This window comes from Microplitis demolitor, chromosome 2 (assembly GCF_026212275.2).
Source record: "Microplitis demolitor isolate Queensland-Clemson2020A chromosome 2, iyMicDemo2.1a, whole genome shotgun sequence".
Classification (NCBI taxonomy): domain Eukaryota; kingdom Metazoa; phylum Arthropoda; class Insecta; order Hymenoptera; family Braconidae; genus Microplitis; species Microplitis demolitor.
Window position 1 is genome coordinate 21,218,108 of NC_068546.1, and position 23,676 is coordinate 21,241,783.

Consider the following 23,676-nt stretch of genomic DNA (forward strand, 5'->3'; position numbering starts at 1 on the left):
ATATTTATGATTAAAAAACGATTATCTCATCGATAATCGATATTCAACTATGTTACAATTTGGCAAATTTTGTTCGATTAAAAAAAAAAAAAAAAAATTAATTATCACATATTATCATATATTTATATATAATATTAATTATTCTTGTATAAAATTCATATTTTATTTAAATAATTTATATATATATATTTATATATAATGTGATAATAAATTTATATAAATGTCTGATTTTAATTGATGTCTTATGATATATATAATAATATGTGATAATTAAATTTATGAATGGGATAATAAGTGTACAATAATATATATATATATATATATATATAAATATGAGTAAATTATAAATACAAATGAAAAATAATATATCGAATCTCCTTAGCCTCAGACTTGAGTATAAATTTAAAAAATTTATAATTTATATTTTAAAGTGTAAGTTAATCGGCGATGAAATTAAATTCGGTTTTATGTTATATTATAACGGAATATATTTTTTATTTATCGGATGGATGACAAGGTAAATTCGTAATGTCACAGGCACGTCACCCCGGCCACGAACGACTGTCACTTTACGAAGCGAGCTGTCAATTTAAATTTAAATGATCCACGAGGTCGCATTAAACCGATTGAATTTTCTAGCCCGCCGATCTCGAGCCAGTTTACTGGTTTTACACGAGCGGTTTTGTAAAATCGATTGAAAGTCGAAACCCACTGGCATCAAGTCCGCCAACGCTGTCCGTTTAATTTCGTCGGCTTTGTTGTCGTTAACATACGTCAACTCGTGGTCATCTTCATTAACTGATGTGAGATGGTACTACTGCTGGTGATGCTGATCGACTTGAACGTCATCATCCTCATCGTCAACGTCATCTTGACCCGATTTATTATCGATTTATTAGTGCGCTTATTCCTTATTTTAAAATTTAATTTTTTTACATGGACTTCGGGGATACTAAAGAGACTTATAAGAAGAGTTTTGTGTCTCGAGGATTAATTATTATTATGGTCATGAGTTGCTCGAGTATGTGATGAAATAAACTCCAATAGGAGGGCTGGGTAGTTTCTAGTAGGGTGTAAACCTGTTGTAACCACCTCGATACACCGTCGCCTGAAAATTTTATACAAACTTTAGTATCGATTTTATTTTTCATTTATTTAATGGAGACATTAATTATTTATTTTAGGTATCAACCAGACTCGGTTACTTTAATTATTTAAATATTCCACTCGATACTCATCAAAAAAATTTATGATTGTCATTAATTTTTTTTTAATTCATTAATTTTATAGGGATCGTAAATTTTTATTGAATAATTTAAAAACTTTGAATCTCTTTAAGATGATTTTAGATATCACGTTATGGGACACGAGGGCGTTAAAAAATTTTTTATGACGGGTAATTTTTTTATTTCCGGTACCATAAGAATGAGGAGAGAAATTTACGGTAACAATTTTTTTTAAAAAAAGTGCAATGATTAGAAAAAAAAAATTTTTTGTCCTTATAATTCCCGGGTGCCAAAAAGGCGTATAATTTATACGCCATAGTTTTTGTAGAAGGATATATATATGTGTATTTATATAAAAAGTAACATGATAAATTACCCCATAATTTGTCATGGGTCCAATGCTGTGTCCAAGGTAAGGATCTGCATACTCACGGCCGTACCTACAGAAAATAAATTAACAGGATTTTAAAAAATTTATATTTTGAGTGTAATAAGTAAGCTATTAAGGATTTATAATAATGATGGAATGGAGTAAAATATAATGATAAGGACTTTGGATACCAACACTCATATATTTATACATCTTTATCAGGACACTCAATAATATCATCAAAGCTCCGGCTACGCAACGCTCGACCGCGTTTCACACTCGCTCTGAAAAGGATTTAAGGAGACTGGTAAAAAAAGGACTTGGACAGTAGGTCACTGTTCTAGGTCTCTGTTTAAATCTTAGATAATATTAAATCTGAGTAAGAGGCGTCTTGATCCCCAACAATTTTTTTTTTTTCAAAAATTATATAAAAAATCATAAGTGTGAATGTGTAGCAGACATCAGATAAATTTAAAATTATTAATAAATAGAATAAAAAATTAATAAAATGAAATTTACAAAAAATGGGCATTTAAAAAATTTTGAAATGAATAAGTGCATTTTTTATAAATATTTTTAAAAAAATTATTTACTCTATTTATTTATAATTTTAAATATGAGTGTGAATATACCAGATATCAGACAAATATAAAATTATAAATAAATAGAGTAAATAATTAAAAAAATTAAATTAAAAGAAAATGCGCATGTGGAAAATTTCAAAATTAATAAGTGCATTTTTTGTAAATATTTAAAAAAAAATTATTTACCCTATTTATTTATAATTTTAAATATGAGTGTGAATGTAGCAAACATTAGACAAATTTAAAATTATAAATAAATAGAGTAAATAATTAAAAAAATTAAATTAAAAGAAAATGCGCATGTGGAAAATTTCAAAATTAATAAGTGCATTTTTTATAAATATTTTTTAAAAATTTATTTACTCTATTTATTTATAATTTTATATTTGTCTGATATCTGGTATATTTATACTCATGAAAAATATTGTTTAAGACGAAAAAAAAATACTGTAAAAATTTGTCCAAGGATATTTTATCCTGAGATTATTTTGTTGAAGGATATTTTGTCCAGGGATCAAAACGTATAAAGCCAACTCTGGTTAGTAAGTACAGTATAATAATATGTCATACAAAATAAAAATAATATATAAAAATGAGGGATATTGTGGTAAACTTACCCCGCAACTGCGGCATATCCTGCGACCGGTTGAGCTGCTGCTGCGGCCGCGCCGTAAGCTCGTGCAGCCACTGCTGTATATGTTGCTGCCGCTGCGTAAGTCGCCTGTTGAGCTGTCGATAACGGGGTCTTCAAAAGTGGCGATGCCGCCGCGGCTGCTGCTGCTGCCTGTAACAACCACAATCCGCCATGCAAGCTCAAGCAAGCTAGATTCAACTAATTTCGCGTAGGGCGTATCAAAATAGGGTATAATACAAGATTCAAGTCAGTCTGATATTAATCATCCATCGGAGAGTTTCTCTTCTCCTTATTTAGGTGTTTTATCAGTCACAGTAGTTTTTAACCCCATAGATTATTATTATTATAAACAAATAAATTTAGACGTTACGTTTTTAATTATTCAATTTTTTATCATTTCTAAAATTCTCTACTTTTATTTTTTTTTATTTATTTTTTGTTTGGAAAAAAATTTTAATAAATTTATTTAAGTCATTAAAAATAATTAATAATTAATCAAATATTTTTTTACATTAACTACTAAAATTTTTGAGTTTAAAATATGTTTTATTTTTTTTTCATGAAAATTATCCTGCAATTTAGAGTAATCCTGGGATGTTTCAGCTGTATAAAAAATTACTACTTTTTGTTACAATTTTTATTTCTCACAGCTAATAAATATACTGCAATTAAATACAATACCCATGGCTAGATAATTTTTTAAGCTGCATAAAAAATTATATAATCTGGTGATACTTTACTCAGCAAACGGACAATTGTTAACTATTTGCTGTCACTATTTAACTTTGATGTATCAGTTGTACTTGATGTGTGTTTACTTTTACCCTTCAATATACTTTTTTTTTAATAGATATTGTTTTATGATAAATAAAAAAAAATGACACGTAATTATAATAAATTGTCAAAATTAATTAAAACTATTTTTACTCAGTATTAGGGTACACTGTAAAAATTCGCAGAGAATAAAAATCTATAAATTTTATATCTTGTAAGAACTGACATATTTTAGTGGCCCTTCTTTCCCCATATGTTTAATTTAATTATTCTTTAATTAAATATTTTATGAATTTAAATAAAAAAATTACGAAATTAATATTTTTCATTAAATAATTAAAATAAATTTTTAAAAATTAATAGCAAATTTTATGATACTGTACATAAATTTAATGAAACACGATGATTTTTATCCATAACCGCGAACAAAAATTAAAATTCCAAGTGTTCATTTCACCAGCAGTAACGGGTAATTATTATCCTTGCCTCTCCATGAAAATAATCTGATTATTTTTACCCATGAAAGGATAAAATTTAACAAACAATAAGTAATAATTAATTGAAAGTAATCATTTCCCAGGCTTACTCAAATCGAGGGTAATTTTCACCATAATTAGTCCATAAATATTTACTTTATCCTCTCTGTATTTTTTTTTCTTGTTCACAAATTTTAAATATTCAAAATAACAAATAAAAAAAAAGTAACATTCAAAAATTTTCCTACCACAAAATTTTTTTCCAAGATTTTAATGCTGGTTTAAATAATATTTTTACACACTAAAAACTCAGGAGTGAATCCGGATTTGAATTTATCCGAAGTTCAAGAGTTTGAAAAAAATCACTTCGGATACGGAGTAAAGCGGGAGTTTATTTTAAAATTAAAACTCCGAATCAAAGAGAATGGATTTAAATAAATTCCAGTTTTGACTCCGGAACTGAGTCCAGAAATTCGTTATCACTTTCAATTCACTCCCAATTTTTTACAGTGTACATATTTTAATATATATCCAAATTTTAAATGCTCTATAATAATAATAATAACAACAACTAAATTAAACCCGTAATTAATATGTATATAATATACAGTGGTACAAAAAAAATGATGATAATAATAATGATAATAATATTCATGCTTATGATCACAGTAAAAAATTCATATAAAAGGTGATCGTGCGAGTTTTATGATTTTCAATGTAAATAATTTATAATGCACTACCATATTGATTATATCATTAAAATAGTCATATATATTTGTTTTAATCAGATATTAACTATTTTCTACCTCCCGTACTTATAATGCGTATTTCGTTCGCTCAGTTTATTTTTACTTCTATTTCTCTCTCTCTCTCTTTCTCTCTCTGCCCATTTCCTCCTTTAAATTGAAAGACTAAAGATTTTATGGGGATTTAAAGTTTGTGTTGGCGTGAAAACCAGTTCCACGCGATTATCGGAAGTAATCTCGGACAAGGAAAACCGCTTAACCGGAACCGTTACTCCCGCCCACTTTTGTTTCATATTTACTCTGCGGTCATACCCCGTCGGCAAATGCATTTCCTCACCCCAAGAGATTGAACCGTCAAGTCATTTGATTTACACGTTTTAGCATACTCTGTATTATAACTTTTTTGAAACAAAAAAAAAACATTACTACACAGTTAGAAATTTTGTGTCTTTGTGTTAGAAAATTATTTGGTTTAATTTTTTGTGGTGATTTACGACACAGAAATCTGTTAATTCAACACAAATCGTTTGTGTTATTTTACTTTAACTGATTTTTTATGTTGAATGATTAGAAAATCTGTAATGTAACACATTTATTGTGTTATTCGAAAATTAACACAAAATTTGTGGTGTTTAGCTAAACACTCCCGCGCGTTTTTTCATTACTATAACCAAGCAAAGCATTGTAGCAGCATTGTCTGCAAGGAAACTTGGATTATAATTGATTTACAACTAAATATAATCATAGATAACTTTAATATTTTTATCATCAGGTTCAATGATTTTTTAATTCTCATTTTACGGGAGGATAATTAATAGCTTCGTTTTTTATAAAAATCACTGAAAATCTAACTAATTGTTTGGTAAATTGACATCAGTTGTACTAAGGGTAGATCAGTATACTTGAGTTGATTAGATTGTGTGCTTATATTTATTAGTTAATTTTTACACAAGTCTGTTAAATTTACACAAATTTTCAGTCAAAATAACAGATTTTGTGTTCAATTATTTAACATAAATTTGTGTTAAAGATCAACACAAACTTCATGTGTTGAATCAACACTAAAATTTGTGTAACCGTTTGCAACACGATTTGTGTTTAATTTAACACAATTCCTAACTGTGTAATTTTCATTTAAAAAAATTTTTTATTGAAATTCGCGCCACTTTTTAAATTTGCAACATTTGAAAAAAATATATTTTACGCCAAAGGTAAACTAATTGTTTGGTAAATTGACATCAGTTGTACTAAGGGTAGATCAGTATACTTGAGTTAATTAGATTGTGTGCTTATATTTATTAGTTAATTTTGACACAAGTCTGTTAAATTTACAAAAATTTTCAGTCAAAATAACAGATTTTGTGTTCAATTATTTAACATAAATTTGTGTTAAAGATCAACCCAAACTTCATGTGTTGAATCAACACTAAAATTTGTGTAACCGTTTGCAACACGATTTGTGTTTAATTTAACACTAAATTCCTAACTGTGTAAAATGAATTTTTTTTTAATTTTCCGAGATTTTATTAAAATGTCAATTGAACGAGATTTTATTTCAATATGTTATTCAGTAATTCGTTTACTTTATACTGTGGATCGCGTTAAATAAATTAAATATACTGCTGCAATGTTTTTAAATTGTTTTTCATACAACGAAAAAAAAAAAAAAATTATATTTATATGCATATACATAAAAAATAAATAAAAGTATGACGTTAATAAAATAATAAACTTGTTACTCTTCATAGTTATACGTAACGTCATTTCCGCTAGAATTAAATTTTTCAATGGCTGACTAAACCACGAGCATCTCTACTTGTAAATTTAAATCCGGCCAATTCGGAGGACAACAAATCTCATATTTTTTTATTTCAGACTTTAAAAATTTATTTTATTATTATTTCTTATTTTTTTATCGTTTTCGAATTATTTTGTTTGTTTGGGTGTTTGTTTGTTTGCCTGTTTGTTTGTCTGTCTGTTAGAAAAGTACGGAAGCAATAAATTCTCATAGTTGTTTACCGGTTATCGTGGAAAAAGCCCGCTAATAACTTTTCACATTGGTAGTACGTGAGTACGTGAGTACTACATGGTGCATAAAAGTGTGTAGAGTAGTCCGAGAGATATTGAAGGAAGGAATGGAGAAAAATAGAGTAAGAATACACAAGTTTTGGAATTGAGTGAGTGAGTGAAACTGTTCACGCGCTTAGGGGATTGAAAACAGGAGGACGATCTGTCTGGCGCCACAAACTTTTCTGCGCTTTAAAGTTTACTCTGTTATTCGTAAATCGCCAGTAAAACGTTGAAAATACTTATTTTTTATTTTTTAAATAATACAAAACTTATGTGAAAGATATTCAACTTACTTTTACATACTAGGAATGTCACAAACTCTTGAACTATCGATTTTTAACTATTTAAGAAAGTCAAATCGTAAACTTTTATTTTATAATCGCGTTTACTTTACGAATATATATTTTAGATTTATATCTTTTATATGATAATATCAAGCCACTAATTCCAAATAAATTTAAAATTTTATACGTCCTTTTGGCTGGAGGACACTCTCTAAAACCAAAATGCCGCGAAATTTTGTACAGTACTACCTTAGTAAGTTACGACGATTTGGGACCGTCGTAATAGTTTAAGGGGCAATAAAAATATTAGTCTCGATTGACCTGGAGCTAGGAAGGGTATGTAGGTGTGAGGGATCATTAGTGTTTGTAAATGCAGGCAGAAAAATTTATCAGTAACATTTAATTTTTCATTTCTCGAAATCAATATAAATAATTATTATTTAATTTTACTTGCAATAATGAGTCAAATAAATTTTTTCTTAAATAAATAAATTTTTAACGATTGTTTTATTAGAAAAAAATAATGATTAAGTAAATAATATTAGAAATTTTAAATATTCATTTGTTTTATGATTAATATTAAATCTGATATTAATTTAAAACTTAAGTAACGGCTGGATGGGTTATCTTAAAGTCTAATAAACTAAATTAACTCAAAATTTATCGATTGTATATTTTTTACAATTTTTGCATGTCCACATTACCCCTCAAAATCTTATGAAATGATCAGCTACTTTATAAAATACAATAAACATACTCTCACACACACACTATGAAACTGAAATGAATATGAGGGTCTCAGGTAGTTCGATTGTAAAAAACATTGTAAAAATGAGAAAATTAGCAATAGTGTGAGATCGTAACTTACTAAGGTAGTACTGTATGAATTTTAAACTATACAATAAGGCTACAAAACGATTGGCAATGAAAAAAAAATTTTGTCTTTTTGGTTTCAGAGATTTTTCAAAAGCCAAAAGAACCTGAGTCGAAAAATTGATCTCATTATAGCCTATTAGTTGTATTTGGACTAGTTGCTCTGTCTTTAAATTTTTATCAAAAGTATGAGCTGTTTTTGATCTAAAGATGTTAAAAAAACACACTAATAAAAATAGTAGGCAGTAAAAGTCTGATTTTGGTCTGGATAAAAATGAAAAAAGGCAATAGGTCATGAGAAAACAGTCTAAATATAGAACAGTACAGGCGAAATTTGATTAAATTTCTCGTGTTAATTAATTACAATACAAATAAAAAGTAAAATTGAAGAGAAATAACTTGAAATTCCCATGGATTTAAAATAGATCAAATTTTTCGACTCGGGAATGTATAAATGTCTTTTTGGAATTAGTAACATAATATTTTAAATCAATGAAAAAAAAAAATATTTTATTGTAATGAAAATTTTTTTTAAATTGTAAGCCCGGGAAATTTAATTTCAAAAAATGAGACTCAATTTTTTAAGCAGAGTAAAATTGTTTATATTTGCGGTTTGTAAAGACAAGTTGGGGTAAGTTCAGGTGCAGCCAATTTAAAATTTTGCAAACCAAAAAAAGCTTACTTCGAGGTAAAACGAGCCACGATTGTAAAAACAAGAATTCACTGAAAATTTAAAATCAACCCTATCTTTTTCCACAAGCCGTAACTAGAAATTTTGAAAAAAAAAAAAAATTCAGTTTCATTTTGCCCCAACTTTCCCTATAATAAAAAACTTTTTCTAGTCCAGTATAACTCGATTTGTTTGAATACGCGAAAGTAAACTAATTTTCTCAAGCTTACGTGCAAGTCGCGCGTGACCTTGTTTCTCGGGGACTCGAGACTGCCATTTATCTTGGTCGACTGTATCGTTTAACCCCCCATAGTTTAGCCACTTGCTCAGCAAAGTAAAAAGGATACTTTTTATTTATAGTTTGAATTGCCGAGGGAATGAATTGAGAATGACGTCGATTACACTTGGATTTATCTTTGAGTAGTATCTAACGATTCATGCTACTATATATATAATATACATATATATATTCATATACATACACATATATGTATATCTATATATATATATATTATTATAATATTTACACATCGTTATTTCTAGTCGGACAACATCAAGCAAACTTCCCAGAGAATGTGTAAATATCAGTGATGTTTGTTGGACATGTGAGAGATGGGGATTGTGATGTGTATCGTGGATGCGGTTGGTTAGAGGCCCGGAAAGGTTTCAGTCTCTCGGTACATCGGTGGACAGCTAAATTCAAACAAGACATGACTAGAGATATAGTATGTATGTGTGTATATGCAGATAGAGGGTGGATGCACAAACCCAACGCATTAAATTTCGTAACACGTATAGTAGCAGTATATACTAGAATACAGTTCAGTACAATATATATGTATATGTAGCAATAGATACATGTACATATACATATGTAGATGTATATGTATGTGTATGGTAACGTAAACACGGTTGCCCAAAGAGTAGTGTCGGGGAGAGCCTCCTAAAGCTCGTGAACCAAACGGCGGGCTAAACAAAACGGAATATTGGAGTAGATTGGAAGTCAACATGAGATCAAGAGAGCTGAACCAGTATACGATAATATTATTTTTTATTTTTTCATGTTTGTTTATTTTTGTTGCAACAATTTAATTATGATTGTTAATTTTTTTTAAGCTTAAACCGACTTTGAGCTTTTATGAAAATAGAGATTTATGATTTGACTAAAAATTATTCAATTACTTTTCACTATCTGCATGAAAAGTTTAAATTCCTGCCCTGTGTAGTGGGACAAAATTTTTTACTTTTCTGTTATGAGAAAATGAATGATGGAAATTAGCGCATGCGCTGTTTTACCCGCGACAGAGGATAAAATTCAAACTTTTAGCCGCAGATCTGAGGATAAATAGTATACACACTAGACAAGTGTACTTTTCTCCCTAAGTGTGTAATATACTATTTTATATCAATCATTAATGACTTGATGACGTAAGTGAATATAAAATTTCAAAATTATGGGGTTATAATAATTGAATTATTGATTTGAATTTAATACGTTTTGAATTTATTATGAAATTGGTTCAATGAAAATGAAATCAGATAAGATCAAATCGACTATGGAATGAAAATTTAAGTAAGGATGTCAATTTAAAAGACAGTTCAGGCCATGCGTAATTACATTAAAAAATTAATTATTATTTATAAAGATCTAAAAAAAAATTTTTTTCAAAAGTTTTAATATGAAAAAATGACGCGCTTCAATTACCCCCCCCCCCTCCCCCGAGTCAAAATCTAAGGCAAACTTTAAACCTAAACGAGCATTGAAAACCTACATTAGATTTTTGGAAACCTAATCATTGTAAAAATTTGAAATTAACCAACTTAGACTTACAAAGGCTTGAATTTAGGTTAAATTAAGGTTAGTCTAAGTAAGTTACTTAGACTTGTGGAGACATGAATCAGACCTACAGCGACACAAATCGTGAAACGAACGTAACTAGACTTAACAGAATAGAGGACTTGCAAGGAATACTACGAAAAGGTTAAATTGTTAAATTTGCGGACTACTGGAGAATTGATGTAAGTGATTCAGTCATTTTTCCAGTGGGCTGATGGCGCCCAAGGGTAGGTTAGGTCCCACAGACAGCCTGGGACTAACAGGGTCAATTTAAAAAATTCTTAGAAAAAATTGCTGCGATCTAGTGATTTAATCAGTAGATTAATGATATCTAGTAGAATAGGACCTACGAGCAGGCTAGGACCAACAAAGGGTTCAAAAAATTCAAAGTTTGTTCTTTTTAAGACACATGTCTTCGTAGGTTTAATTCATACCTCTATGAGTAACTTTAATTCAAGCCTCTGTAAGCCTAATTTAGTTAATTTCAAATTTTTACACTGATGTCTTAAAAAGTCTCGTTTGAGTTTTCAATGCTCATTTAGGTTTAAAGTATGCCTTAAATTTCGACGGGTCATTGTTTAAAATCTGCATTAATTTATAAAATTGTCAAGTTTTGTAGTTGAGCTTAAGCTCAATTACAAAAAAAATTCTTTTAGTTGCTTAGCTTTGAATTTATTTATTTTTCGGTAAATAAACAAATAAATTGTGTGCTTAAAAATGATTAATTGGTTCGAAGTATTTAATAAATTACTTTAATAAGAACATAAATATTTATTATTTGTCTTAGAGTATTAATTATATATTTAAAAAAAAGGCATGTCCTGAACTAACTTAAATTGTAAGAGTAAACATAATTTAATTTATTCGATAGACGGCACTACTTCAACTCTCTTGAAAAAAAGGTAAGAAAAACTAAATATTTTATCTTGTTTGTCTTTAACTAAAGTCTCGAAAAACAATAATAAGGTTTTTGATGATACTCGAAATATTATTTAAAGTCTATTCAAACTATTTATAAAAATCCATTCATTAACTTGTTAATTAAAAAGTAAAGATAAAAAATTTATTAATAAAGTTTGTAAGAGATGTTCAGTAGTATTTTTATTCTCTCAGTTTTACTTTTTTTTTTATTACTTATGATGTAACTATAAAGCAAAAAGGGGAAAAAGGTGAACAGAGGAGACAAGATAAAAAATTTTAGAGAAATAAAGGAGAGAGCAGAAAGGGTTAACGGGCAAATCGTTATTCCTACCTCCAGAGCGGGCGCTTTAGCCTGAAACACAAACGGCAATCCTGAAAAAAAATTCTAACGCCCGCATTTCTTTCCTTTCCTTAATATGTTTTTTTTTTTTTTATATTATTTTTTTTTCTATTCCTGCTTTTTGTTTCTCTGTGTCTTAAAAAGTTTTTCAATTTCCTAGTTTTAAAATACGCGCGCAAATAAAACTATAATAAAATAAGAACTAAAAAAATAAATTAACTTATAAATGATAAAAAAAAAAAAAATGAAAAATTTGACGGATTTATTTTGCCTGAAATTTTGTTAAAAATTAGAGCTTGTACAAAAAAAAATCCGAAAACATTGAAGAGGTGTTCAAATTTTAAAAACAAATTTTTATTTGAATATCAAATTTTTTGGGTTGCCTTCTCAGAAAGTTTGTGAATTTTTTTTGAGTGTGATAGAGTTCGAAAATTGTTGATACTAAATTTTCAAAATGGGTTCATGTTAAACTGAAATGTTAAGTTCAAGTTGTTTTGAATTTTCAATTTCCTTATTCGAAAATTTTCAAACGTTTTCGGAAGGATTTTATATGTTTACAAGCATACATTACTATTATTATTATTATTATTATTATTATTATTTTTGAATTAAATATTATTATGCAAATGCTTGATAATAAAAATAAAATAGTAGAAAATAGAAAAATAAATATAAGAAAGAAATAGAAGTGATAAAAAATAAAAGAATAAAGTGTAAACTAACGTCAGTTGTTGCTTGCGGCCATTCCAGCTATTATCCGGAATTTTTTTATACTTTTAGTTTTTATATTATTTATATTACTCTTAATAATATAAGTATATTATAAATTAAATATATATACTAACGTCTACGAGATACAAGAGTTTTTTTTTTATCAAATTTTACTATTTTTTATTTAACGTAAGAGACCGAGTGCCTGATTAGGAAACGGTGACCGGTCAAAATATCCATTGAACAAATTATCCATTTATGCAGAAAATTAATAACATGGATATTTTTTCCACCAGATTAGATATTCTGGCCTAAAACCAGGGAACTAGTTCTCTGATCACGTACTAGTTTCCTGATCAGGTACTAAGTCTTATAAGTAGTTTTTTTTTTAAACTGAAATAAGAAACCCAGTACCCAATCAAGGAGCTAATACCTGGTCAGGGAACTAGTACTCGATTAATGAACTCGTACCTGATCAAGGAACTAGTAGTCGATCAAGGAACTAGTACCTGATCAAGGAATTAGCACCTGGCCAGGGAACTAGTACTCAATCAAGGAACTCGTACCTGATCAAGGAACTAGTACTCGATCAAAGAACTTGTACCTGATCAGGGAACTAGTACCCGATCACTTCAGGTATTTCAATATCTGTATTTACTAAATATATATATACAAACACATTAAGGTCTTTTACCTTTTCTCTTTTATCTAAGAAAAAAAAAATTTAATAACTCTATTTCAAGGCCTAATTTTATTCCAACTTAATGGTCTTGTATCTCAAGCGTCCTACCTACGTCATATCTGAAAAACTTTTATTATTCTTACCTGTAGCCTGTAGTTTGGATCCTGCGTCGCTGCATGTGCTGCTAGGAAAGGATCATAGTAGACACTGAAAAATAAATAAAAGCAATTATTTATTTAAATATAAAAAATATAATTCAGATAAAAAGCGACGGAAAAATATTCTTTTATTATTAAAATGTATTTTTTAATCTAAAATAAAATATTTAGCATTTACAAAATTATTTTACTCCAAGTTTTTCTAAAAAAAAGTATTTCAAGCTTTACGAAAAGCTAAATATTTAAAAGCATTTTAATTTTTAAACAATAATAATAATAAAGTATTTTTCCATGAATACTAAATAATAAGGAGATTGAAGGGAAGAAAATAAATAAACTATTGAATTTTAAAAAAAATTAAATTATTTAAATATTCGTCTAGGTAATCTGTAGATCCAGGAAATTAATTCTCATACTAAATCCAGTTACTCACAAGTATTTTGCAAGATTGAATACTGAAGCTCTTATAATGCAAACTCAGGAGTTAATAAAAGTGTTAAGTCAAACAGATGTAAAATTTATAAGACAAAAAAAGGTACAAAACATGCTGGTACTTACGTTGATGCAAAAGGATGCAAAGCCGTCGCAGCAGCGGCTGCTGCGAGTGGTCCCGGATTACGTGCAAGAGCTAAAGCTGCGCCAGCTGGAAAAGCTGCTCTAGCTGCTGGACCAACACGTCCACGTTGAATGGCAACTCCTCTCAATGCTGCAGCTGTAACAGTAACATGCCACCGCCTACCTTGTAGTGATAAAGACGCAACTCAATAGTTAACTTAGTCATTGTCATCTCGATGATGATCTTGCTGTCATTTAAATAATTTCCGTCGTTGGTGACCATCGGCAGCTGCAGTAGCCAATTTCATCAGTTCGCATTTTATTTATTTATTATTTATGAGGAGACGAAGGTATGGGATCAAATTATACCGGGGTAGCCAATTTGCAAGGGAGTAAAAAGACAAAATCTGATGAGCAGATCAAGGACTCGAAAGAATTTAAGACAGAGAGAAAGGGAGAGACAGGCAGAGCAAAGAGCAAAGACGAGTTTCAGAAGAGACATTGAGAAGATAAAGTTCTCGTAGTTTTGACTAGTTTGTGATGTTATATGCTACCTTATAGTTATACTGCACGTAGTAAAACTCACTCGCTACTAGTATAACTAGTGTGACGTTTTCCTTCATGAAAAGCACGAGGAACTCAAGACAGGACTGTCCTGCCAAGTTTTGTCGACAGTTGAATAGTAGTAAAACACATTTTAGACAAGTTGGCTTAAAGTCAAAGTGACACCGGTCTCAGATGACTTAGCTGAGCACAAGATGACAAGTCATGAACAATATCTTTGAGTTTACAGAAGTCAAGTCCATTTGGATACAAATGTTCGGGATTGCGACAAGATGGATTGCATAGAAAATATCAGATTAATAAGATTTACACGATTATTTTTTTTTTTTACTTTGAAAAGTCGAAAGAAATGCGAAGGTAAGAAAATAAACGAGCGGTTCAGTCGGGCGTTGATCGATTTGTAGAGAATAATTCGTTTTGTAAAGGGACGGAAAGTCTGCTGGTCGGTAAAAAATTTAAAGACGATTGAGTTTGGGAGTTAGAAAATTCAATTCTTTTTAAAATGAGAATTCACTTGAACATTAACGTCATCAACTTAAATGAGACCTTTCAGGTGCAAAGACACGAAAAAGTAAAAGAAGAAAAAAGAACAATATATTAAGTTTAAGTCGGTATCTGGCGTTGATAAAGATCTGGTATGTGACTGTTGCAAGTGTCCTCGGGGCACTGGGGAATTGTACGAGTTACGGATGGGTATAGGTGAGATCCGAATTTCTCTAGAATCTCGGGGGAACTTGGAGATGCATCTTGTGGAGAAATTGCAAGACGATTACCTCAAGTCTTAAAGTTTCTTCCATTCGTCCTTTTGGCTCTCGTCCACCCACTTGAAGATCTCGGTAAGTTGGAGTGAATCGTAATAAATAAATAAACTAAAAGTCTATCGAGTTAGATCGTGAGCTCCCTACCTTTTGCTCCCTTGGGATTTTTTCTTCCACGTAAGACAATTGTTTCATTATTGTTGCGATACTTGATACATTTTTTATTTTATTTATTATATGACGAGTGATATTTTTTTTTTTTTTTTTTTCATAAAATTAATTTAAAAAATTTTAATTTAGAGATTTTACAAATAATCTCAACCCATCAGAAAAATAATCAGATCAATTTTCACAATAAATGTTATTTATTTTAATATAAATTTATTTTAATACCAAATACCAAAAATATAATTTTTATTATTCGAATTTAATTTTATTTGACGATATTCTGTAGCAAAAAACAAGTTAATTATTTAAACATGCACGAGTTTTAAGTAATGAGTAAAAATTATAAATAGATATTATTGCACTGTAAAAAATTGCAGAGTGAACGCAGATTATATCCGGAGTAAATACGGAGCGGATGACGGTGTATTTATTTAATGCCCTTGGAGTCAAATTTATTCCGAAGGGGAATTTCTTATAATTTTGAAACTCTGATACGAAGTGAAATTAACTTCTAAAAGGAGCTTTTTTAATATTAAAATCTTGAATTGGAGTCAAATTTACTCCGACGGGAAGTTAACTACAATTTTTACTCCGGTTTGAAATGAAATTAACTCCTATAGTCAGTGTTTTAATATTAAAACTCCGTATCGGAGTCAAATTTACTCTGAAGGGGAGTTTATAATTTTAAACTCCGACTCGGAGTGAAATTAACTCCTAAAGGGAGCTTATTTTAACATTTAAACTTGAAACCGGAGTTAAATTTACTCCGGAAGGGAGTTTGTTATAATTTTTTAACTCCAGTTCGAAGTGAAATTAACTTCAAAAATCAGTGTTTTAATATTAAAACTCCGTATCGGAGTCAAATTTACTCCGAAGGAGTTTACTATAGTTTTGAAACTTCGATTCAAAGTGAAATCAACTTCTAATGAGAGTTTATTCTAATATTTAATCTTTAAATCGAAGTCAAATTTACGTCGAAGGAGAGTTTATTATAATTTTAAAACTCCGGTTTGAAGGGAAATTAACTTCTAAAGGAAGTATCTTAATATGAAAACTCCGAATCGGAGTGAATGCGAATGTAAGTAAAATTCAGATCACTCCGAAATAACTTCACTGTCAAAATAAGCTCCATATTTACCCCATATTCGGAGTTATTTTGTCTAAAACTCCGGAACTCCGAGTGGCGGAGTCAATTCAAATTTTAGTAAAATCCATATCACTCCAAATTTACTCCCAATTTTTTGTATTTTTAGCAGATCTGGATTTTATTCAAACCCGCTCTGACTCCGATTCAGTTTTAATTTTTAAATATACATCCTTTGGAAGTCAATTTCACTGCAGATTTAACTCTCGATTTTTACAGGGCATACAAAAAAAAACGAAAAGTAATTAAATAACCAAAATAAACATCTTTAGTGTTAAAAAGCATTTAAACTACAATAGTTAAATTTCGATGGGTTAAGACAATATTTTAATAAACTTCACAGCTGTACACAATTGCTAACAAAGCAATATAAAATTTAATTGCCCAAGTATCGCTACAATAACGAAACTCTGCTACGTTACCAAAAAAAAAAAAAAATTTCATTTCGTTATTAATAGAAACATTGAACGGTAAAAAAGTAACAAATCCATAACAAAGCTTCTACTAGTAAGAGTCGAGTGTTAGACTATTTAATGATTTTTTATTAAAAAAATATTTTTTTAATTTTTTTTTGTCGACTAATTAGGACGAATTAAATTAACTTGCGATGCACAGGCACATTCCAGTGGGTTATGACAAAAAAAATCCCCTAGCAATTAGTAATTTTAAAAAATACGAGTGTGAAATTGTTGTAAAATAAATGGATTTTTTATTAAAGGGGATGAAAAAAACACCCAATAAACGTGCGTTTTTTCACAATAAATAAAATATATATTATCATTATTATTAAAAATAACGAGCTAGCGTGAACTATAGATGCAGAAATATTTAAGTGACAAAAAAAAACGTCAACTCCTATAAAATCGTGCAGGCGATTTAATAGGGGTGTGTTTATTTGATGTGAGTTTTTAGTGCGGGAAAATGTAACGCAGAAGAAAATACCAGAGAATTAAAATAATGAATCAATGACAGATAAAATATATATATGTACTTATATATATTTATATAAATTTTTAATGAGAGTGGTAGAGGACATGTTCTAGTCTGATTGATAAAAAATAAATTTATCGAACGCAAGTGATAAAAGGAAGTAGTGGAATAGTGGAGTGTAAGATCGGTACCTCCGTCTCGCCGCAGCTCTTGGGGCGAGAACAAGGGGTGCAGCTGCAGGGGATGGTGTCACTGCGGCTGCTGCTACAGCGGCTGCTGCGGCTGCCGATGGCGCGGCCGCTCCCAGCCAACTCCAGGGGACGGCCGGTAACCTGTATCCTGTCAAAAACGATTGTCGTAGATACTAACGGATATTTTATTCCGTGACTTGTCACTGATCGACAAATTATCATTCATGCCGGTGAGGTCGCTGCATATATATTTATTACGTCATAAACCTTATACATTATAATTATTCATATTTTTAAATTTAATTAATTAATAGTGTTATGGAGAAAAATTATTTATTTGAAAATTTACTTCACATTTAATTACGCAAAATTTAGCTGTCAATTTAATTAATAAGAATTTACTTACGAAATTATTTTTTCTGATGTTAAAAAAAAATAAAATAATTTTTTTGTAAGAAATAAAAATTTTTCTCCATTGATATAAAAATTTAATTTATTTAGTTGAGTGGTTTTGTATTGTTATTAAGGACAATAATAGGAATAAAAGGTGGTCTAGCGAGATATCGTTGATATCGAAGGGAGCAGAAATGAGAACTGCAATTGAAGGGATAACATTTTGTCTAGGGATCGACAAGGTGTCGATGCTGTCTCTCGACAACAGGATGCTACGAGAGCAAGAGATAGGAAGTATATATATGTATATATATATATATATGTATATTTATAGAAGAAGGAAATAGAGTGAAGTTACGAAGCGTCAAGAGGCATCGGGTGGAGGTTGCCGCCGGTAATTAATATGATTGAACCATCGTGTGGAAGAGGGTAAGAGGAAGGTACTGGTGATGGTGGTGCTGGTGGGGGTGGTAGTAATGGAGGGAAACGGTGGAGAGAAAGAGGTGAAAGGGGGGTAGGCTTTGGGACTTTGACGCGGCGGGGTCGAGGGTCGAGTCTGGTGAGAAGAGACATGAAGACCGCGGGGTGCCAGGGGTTGCTGCTGGCAGGGTTGCTCCAAGCGATCAATAAATGCCGCCGCTGCCAACCACTCCTGGACCACTTGCATCCCTCCTCTTGTTCTTTCTCACTCTCGCGCCTTCGGTTTGTAGCAAGACCACGCGCTACTCGTTCTATTCGTTCTCGTCGATAGACCAAGTATTCATCTCTTTCGTAGGTGGATGTGCATGTGCATGTGATGCTTCAATATATATGTGTGTATACTTATATGTGTGCATACGGGGGAGGGTTAAAGAGAGAAAAGAGAAAAAAGATGATACGATCCTCGCTTTCATTCTCCCGCATCTCTTTTTTGCGCAATAACCGTGTAACTGATTGAAATGTCTACGTACGCGAATTTTTATACAACCCGCTTGCAGAACCACGTTGTTTTACTTTTTGTTTTATTTATTTAGTTTTTTTTAACTAATTTTACCATTTATTTGTCATGCAGATTTTTAGTCGAAAAAAAAAGAACAGGACAAACATTTTTTTTTTTTTAGAGAACAATCGGCTTAGTGCTTCGTTAGAGTTCTTGTATAGTTTACTTTTTTGCTTTTTATAATTCGCGAATTTACTCCATCCGTTTGAAGAAAAAAAAGGTCAGGTATCATCGTATGTATAGACTGTAAAAAAATCGGGGTAAGTCCAGGCGGAGTAGGTCTTTAATTTCAACCGAATGCGGTGTTAAAATAACACCACCGGTGTAAATATTCTTTATTGATGTTAAAAAAATTCCCGGTGTTAAAATTATTTAACTTTGTGAATATTTTTCGTAACTCGATCACTACAGTTATACAGTATTTTTATTAATTAATTAAATTATTAGTGATTGTAAATGGCGGGTGTAAAATTGTGTAATTTTTAAATAAATTAATAAGTACATAGCAAAGTTCAAATTTCCTCCTGATAATATTCATTAAATTTTTGTCATACATTTTTTTTTAATTTCTATACGTGGAATTTTTTTTTACACCGAATTAACACCGTCAAATTACACCGTCTACCGGTGTTACATTATTTTAATATCACGCGTTAAATTAAGCCCATTTTTAACACCGATTTAACACCATCTACACCAGTAATATTCCTTTTTAACACCACGTGGTGTTAGATTATCCATTTTTAACATCACTCTTTTTACAGTGTACGCCGATTTAACACCAGTATTTTAACACCATCTAAATCGGTGTTATTTCTTTTTAACACCGCGCGTTAATTTAAGTCCATTTTTAACACCACTGTTTTTACAGTGTACACCGATTTAACACCGCCAAATTACACCGCCTACCAGTGACACTTCATTTTAACACCGCGCTTTATATTAAGCTTATTTTTAACACCACTCTTTTTACAGTGTACACCCATTTAACACCACCTACACCGGTGTTATTTTTTTTTTAACACCACGTGGTGTTACATTTTTATTTTCAACGCCGCTATTTTTACAATTCATATGTTTAATATCTAGACTCAGCTATTACCAACTTTTATAAAATATATATATATATGATATGATATACAAATATATGATTATACTTAAGAATATTAAAATTTTGACGTGTGTCATAAAACGCAGTCTATATGACCTGATACGACCGTAAATTAATAGGAAAAAGTGGGGCCAGATGATACCTTTTAAGTGAATAATTAATTTATGAAACCTTGATACATTTTCTTTTATTTGTAAATAAATTCTTTAAATTTTTGATTGACTTAATAATTTTCAAAATATCCATAAATGTAATTAAAATTTTTTCAGACAACAAATTTTTTATTTTTACAAACTTTTCTTATATTATTCAAATTTTATTATGAATTTACGTCATAATCTTGATGTACGGTCATGAATAATGAATTTTCTATATTGGTATCTTTGAAATGTAATTCAAAATAAAAAAAAAAAAAGAAAAATGTATGAAGAATTTCAATAAATATATTCAATTTTTCACGTTGTTCGATTTAAATTTTAAAATAATCATATAAATTTAAATATGTTGGTATCTGACTTTTATATATCGGACAAGTATTTGCTTTTATATTTATGGGTTATTTTATATTTCATATTTTTTGTTTTTATGTACAGAAAAAATCCGTCGTGTTCAATAATTGAAGAGATCGTTAATTTACGCGAACACACTAGTGAATTTGTAATTAGTGAAAAACCGATAAATTGAATTAACGCTCCATGTAAGCCGACTATACCACGAATTTTTGATTTTACAAATTAACTGTGCTATTAAAGAGGATCGAGTTTATAAAAGGTCATAAGGATAAATCCTCGTGTCATTGAATCCGATTGATTAATAACTTGACATGAGTTGAGTGAAGAAAAGTAAAAAAAGAGTCTGCATAAAATATGATGCTAAGAGGGATCAAAAAGGTTCACGTCGTTTTCGAGATGATAGTAATGTCCATAGGGAAACGTTAGTAATCATAAGACATCTGTAAGAGCGTCATTGAAAATTCTAAAGGACGAGAATGAAAAAGTAAATATATGTATATTTATATATTTATAAGTTTATTTATTATGATCAAGAGTAATGTCTGTAAGCTAATGGAAATTTTTTTTTCATTTATTTGAATATTTTTATTTATTTCTTGTTATTTTATTCATTTTCTGAAAAAATATTTCTATGAATATCTGAATTTTAATAAAATAATTGTGTACGACAAAAATAAAAAAAAAATGGTGTTAAGAATGGACTTAATTTAACACCACGCGGTGTTAAAATAAAAAAACACCGGTGTATAATGTGTAATTTCACGGTGTTAAAATACCGAGTTTAAATAGGTGTAAATGAATATTTACATCTTCGGTGGTGTTAAAAATGGATTTAATTTAACACCACGTGGTGTTAAAATGAAATAACACCGATAAGCGGTGTAATTTTATGATGTTAAAATACTGGGTTTAAATAGGGGTAAAAGAATATTTACACCTTTGGCGGTGTTAAAAATAGATTCAATATAACACCACGTGGTGTTAAAATGAAATAACACCGATAGGCGGTGTTAAAATATTGGTTTTAAATGGACATAAAAAGATATTTACACAGGCAGTGTTAAAAATGGATTCAATTTAACACCACTTGATGTTAAAATGACATATTACTGGTGTAGGAGGTGTAATTTGGTGCTGTTAAAATACTGGTTTTAAATGGGCGTAAAAAAATATGTATTTACACCTTTGACGATGTTAAAAATGGATTCAATTTAACACCCCGTGGTGTTAAAATAAATTAACACCGATAAGCGGTGTAATTTGACGATGTCAAAATACTGGTTTTAAAGGGGTGTAAAATAATATTTACACCTTCGGTGGTGTTATTTTTACACCGCTTTCGGTGTTGAAATTTAACACCGAAAATTTTAACACACACCGCCTGGACTTACCCCATTTTTTTGCCGTGTAAATTTATAAAAATTGAAGAATTTACTCAGATTAAATTTTATAATTCTGAATTTAGTAGATGTTTAATAATTTTTGGATTTTTTTTAACAGATAAATTTAAAAAAAAAAATGCACACGTGGAAAAGTAAAAAAACTACAAGTGCAATTTTTAAAAATATATTTTTTTTTTATAATTTATCTTCTTGAAAAAAATTAAAAAATTATTAGACATCTGTTAAATTCAGTATCGTTAAATTTTCGAGGGGAAATAAAATTTTAACATTTCTCAGAGGAATTGATCTTTATTTCTGGTTCACTTGGCATTCCAGGTGACACCCGATGCTTTGGAAAGTGACAATAAAAAAAAAAAAAAAAAAAAAAAATAAAAAAAACCCCCCCGAGGTCGATACGAGGTTCGAAAAGGTCACGTGTAGTGTTTCAAGACGATAAAATATTCAAAGGTGTGTACAAGAGTAAGTTGAATTCGAGGACCATTGGGCTTTCAAGTAACAAGCCGTTAAAATAACACGAGATAAATAGCGTCTATAGACAGAGTTTGCATACCATTATGCACCTATGTAGTTTCCAGTGCTGGGTCAACTAAGGTTGAGATCTTAAGCGGGTAAGTAAAGGTTCAAGGGTTGCTTACCGAGGGATGTAAGGATACACGATCCTCAGACCAGTAAATAGGAGACAGGATGGGGTCACTGTGGCTTTCATAAGAAGGCTTCGGTAAACTTCAAACTTATTGTCCATAGGGAAATTACTTTATGGTTAATTTTTTTTTTAAGGTCATTCTCAGACAATACCCTCGACTTTTTTTAAATATTCAATGACCTCGGACTTCCATTAAAAATAAAAAATTAAAGCATTAATTGACAAAAGGACAGCGAAGTTACCCAGGCATAGACTTAAAAAAAATTACTTACAGTTGACATCAATTGGAAGTTAAACGAAATTTGGAAAATAAATTTCGGTAAAATCATGATACTGAAGTTAGCCGACGTCTAATAATTTTTTATTTTTTTTTAAAGCAAAAAATCATTAAAAAAATATTTTTAAAAATTGTACTTATAGTTTTTTCAATTTTCTACATGTGCATTTTTTTATTTTTTATTTTTTTTGTAATTTAGTTGTTGAAAAAAAAATCAAAAAATTTTTAATTGCCTGTCAACTTCTGGATCATGCAAAATCATGTCAATTTTATAATTCGAAATGTCAATTTTTCGGCTTAAATTTTTTCAATTAATACTTTTTAATTAATTTTTTTTTAATTAATTAATAAGACTTTATACACTGACAACAAGTCATTAAATATTTTCTCAAGAAAGGGGAGGAACTTCCTGAGAATGTCCTTAAATTAAACACAGAAAAAAATATTTTGTTATTCTAGCAACACATATTTAAATAAATTCAAGTACTGCTTAATTTTTTTCGTAATTATAAACCTACTTATTCATAAATGCGAATGCAGACATCAGACGAATTTAAAATTGTAAATAAATAAAGAAAATAATTTTAAAAAAATTATTTAAAAAAAATGCACTTGTAAGTTTTGAAATTTTGCAAATGCCCATTTTTTTTAAATTTCATTTTATTAATTATTAGTCTATTTATTTATAATTT

The 23,676-nt window shown here is 29.6% G+C and overlaps 1 protein-coding gene across 2 annotated transcripts in view; it reads right to left on the bottom strand.

Annotated features, from left to right (window-relative positions):
- Positions 1 to 228: 228 nt before the first annotated feature.
- LOC103579606 (RNA binding protein fox-1 homolog 2) overlaps positions 229 to 23,676 on the bottom strand; it is a 130,816-nt gene continuing 107,368 nt past the window's right edge. For both annotated transcript variants that reach the window (XM_008561044.3, XM_008561045.3), the window contains exons 8-13: positions 13,915 to 14,068; positions 13,342 to 13,405; positions 12,529 to 12,555; positions 2,798 to 2,964; positions 1,603 to 1,666; positions 229 to 1,108 (exon numbers count right to left, since the gene is read on the bottom strand). In XM_008561044.3, coding sequence (XP_008559266.1) covers positions 1,064 to 1,108; positions 1,603 to 1,666; positions 2,798 to 2,964; positions 12,529 to 12,555; positions 13,342 to 13,405; positions 13,915 to 14,068 — 521 coding nt within the window. In that variant the 3' untranslated portion in view covers positions 229 to 1,063. The remainder of the gene's footprint in view (positions 1,109 to 1,602; positions 1,667 to 2,797; positions 2,965 to 12,528; positions 12,556 to 13,341; positions 13,406 to 13,914; positions 14,069 to 23,676) is intronic.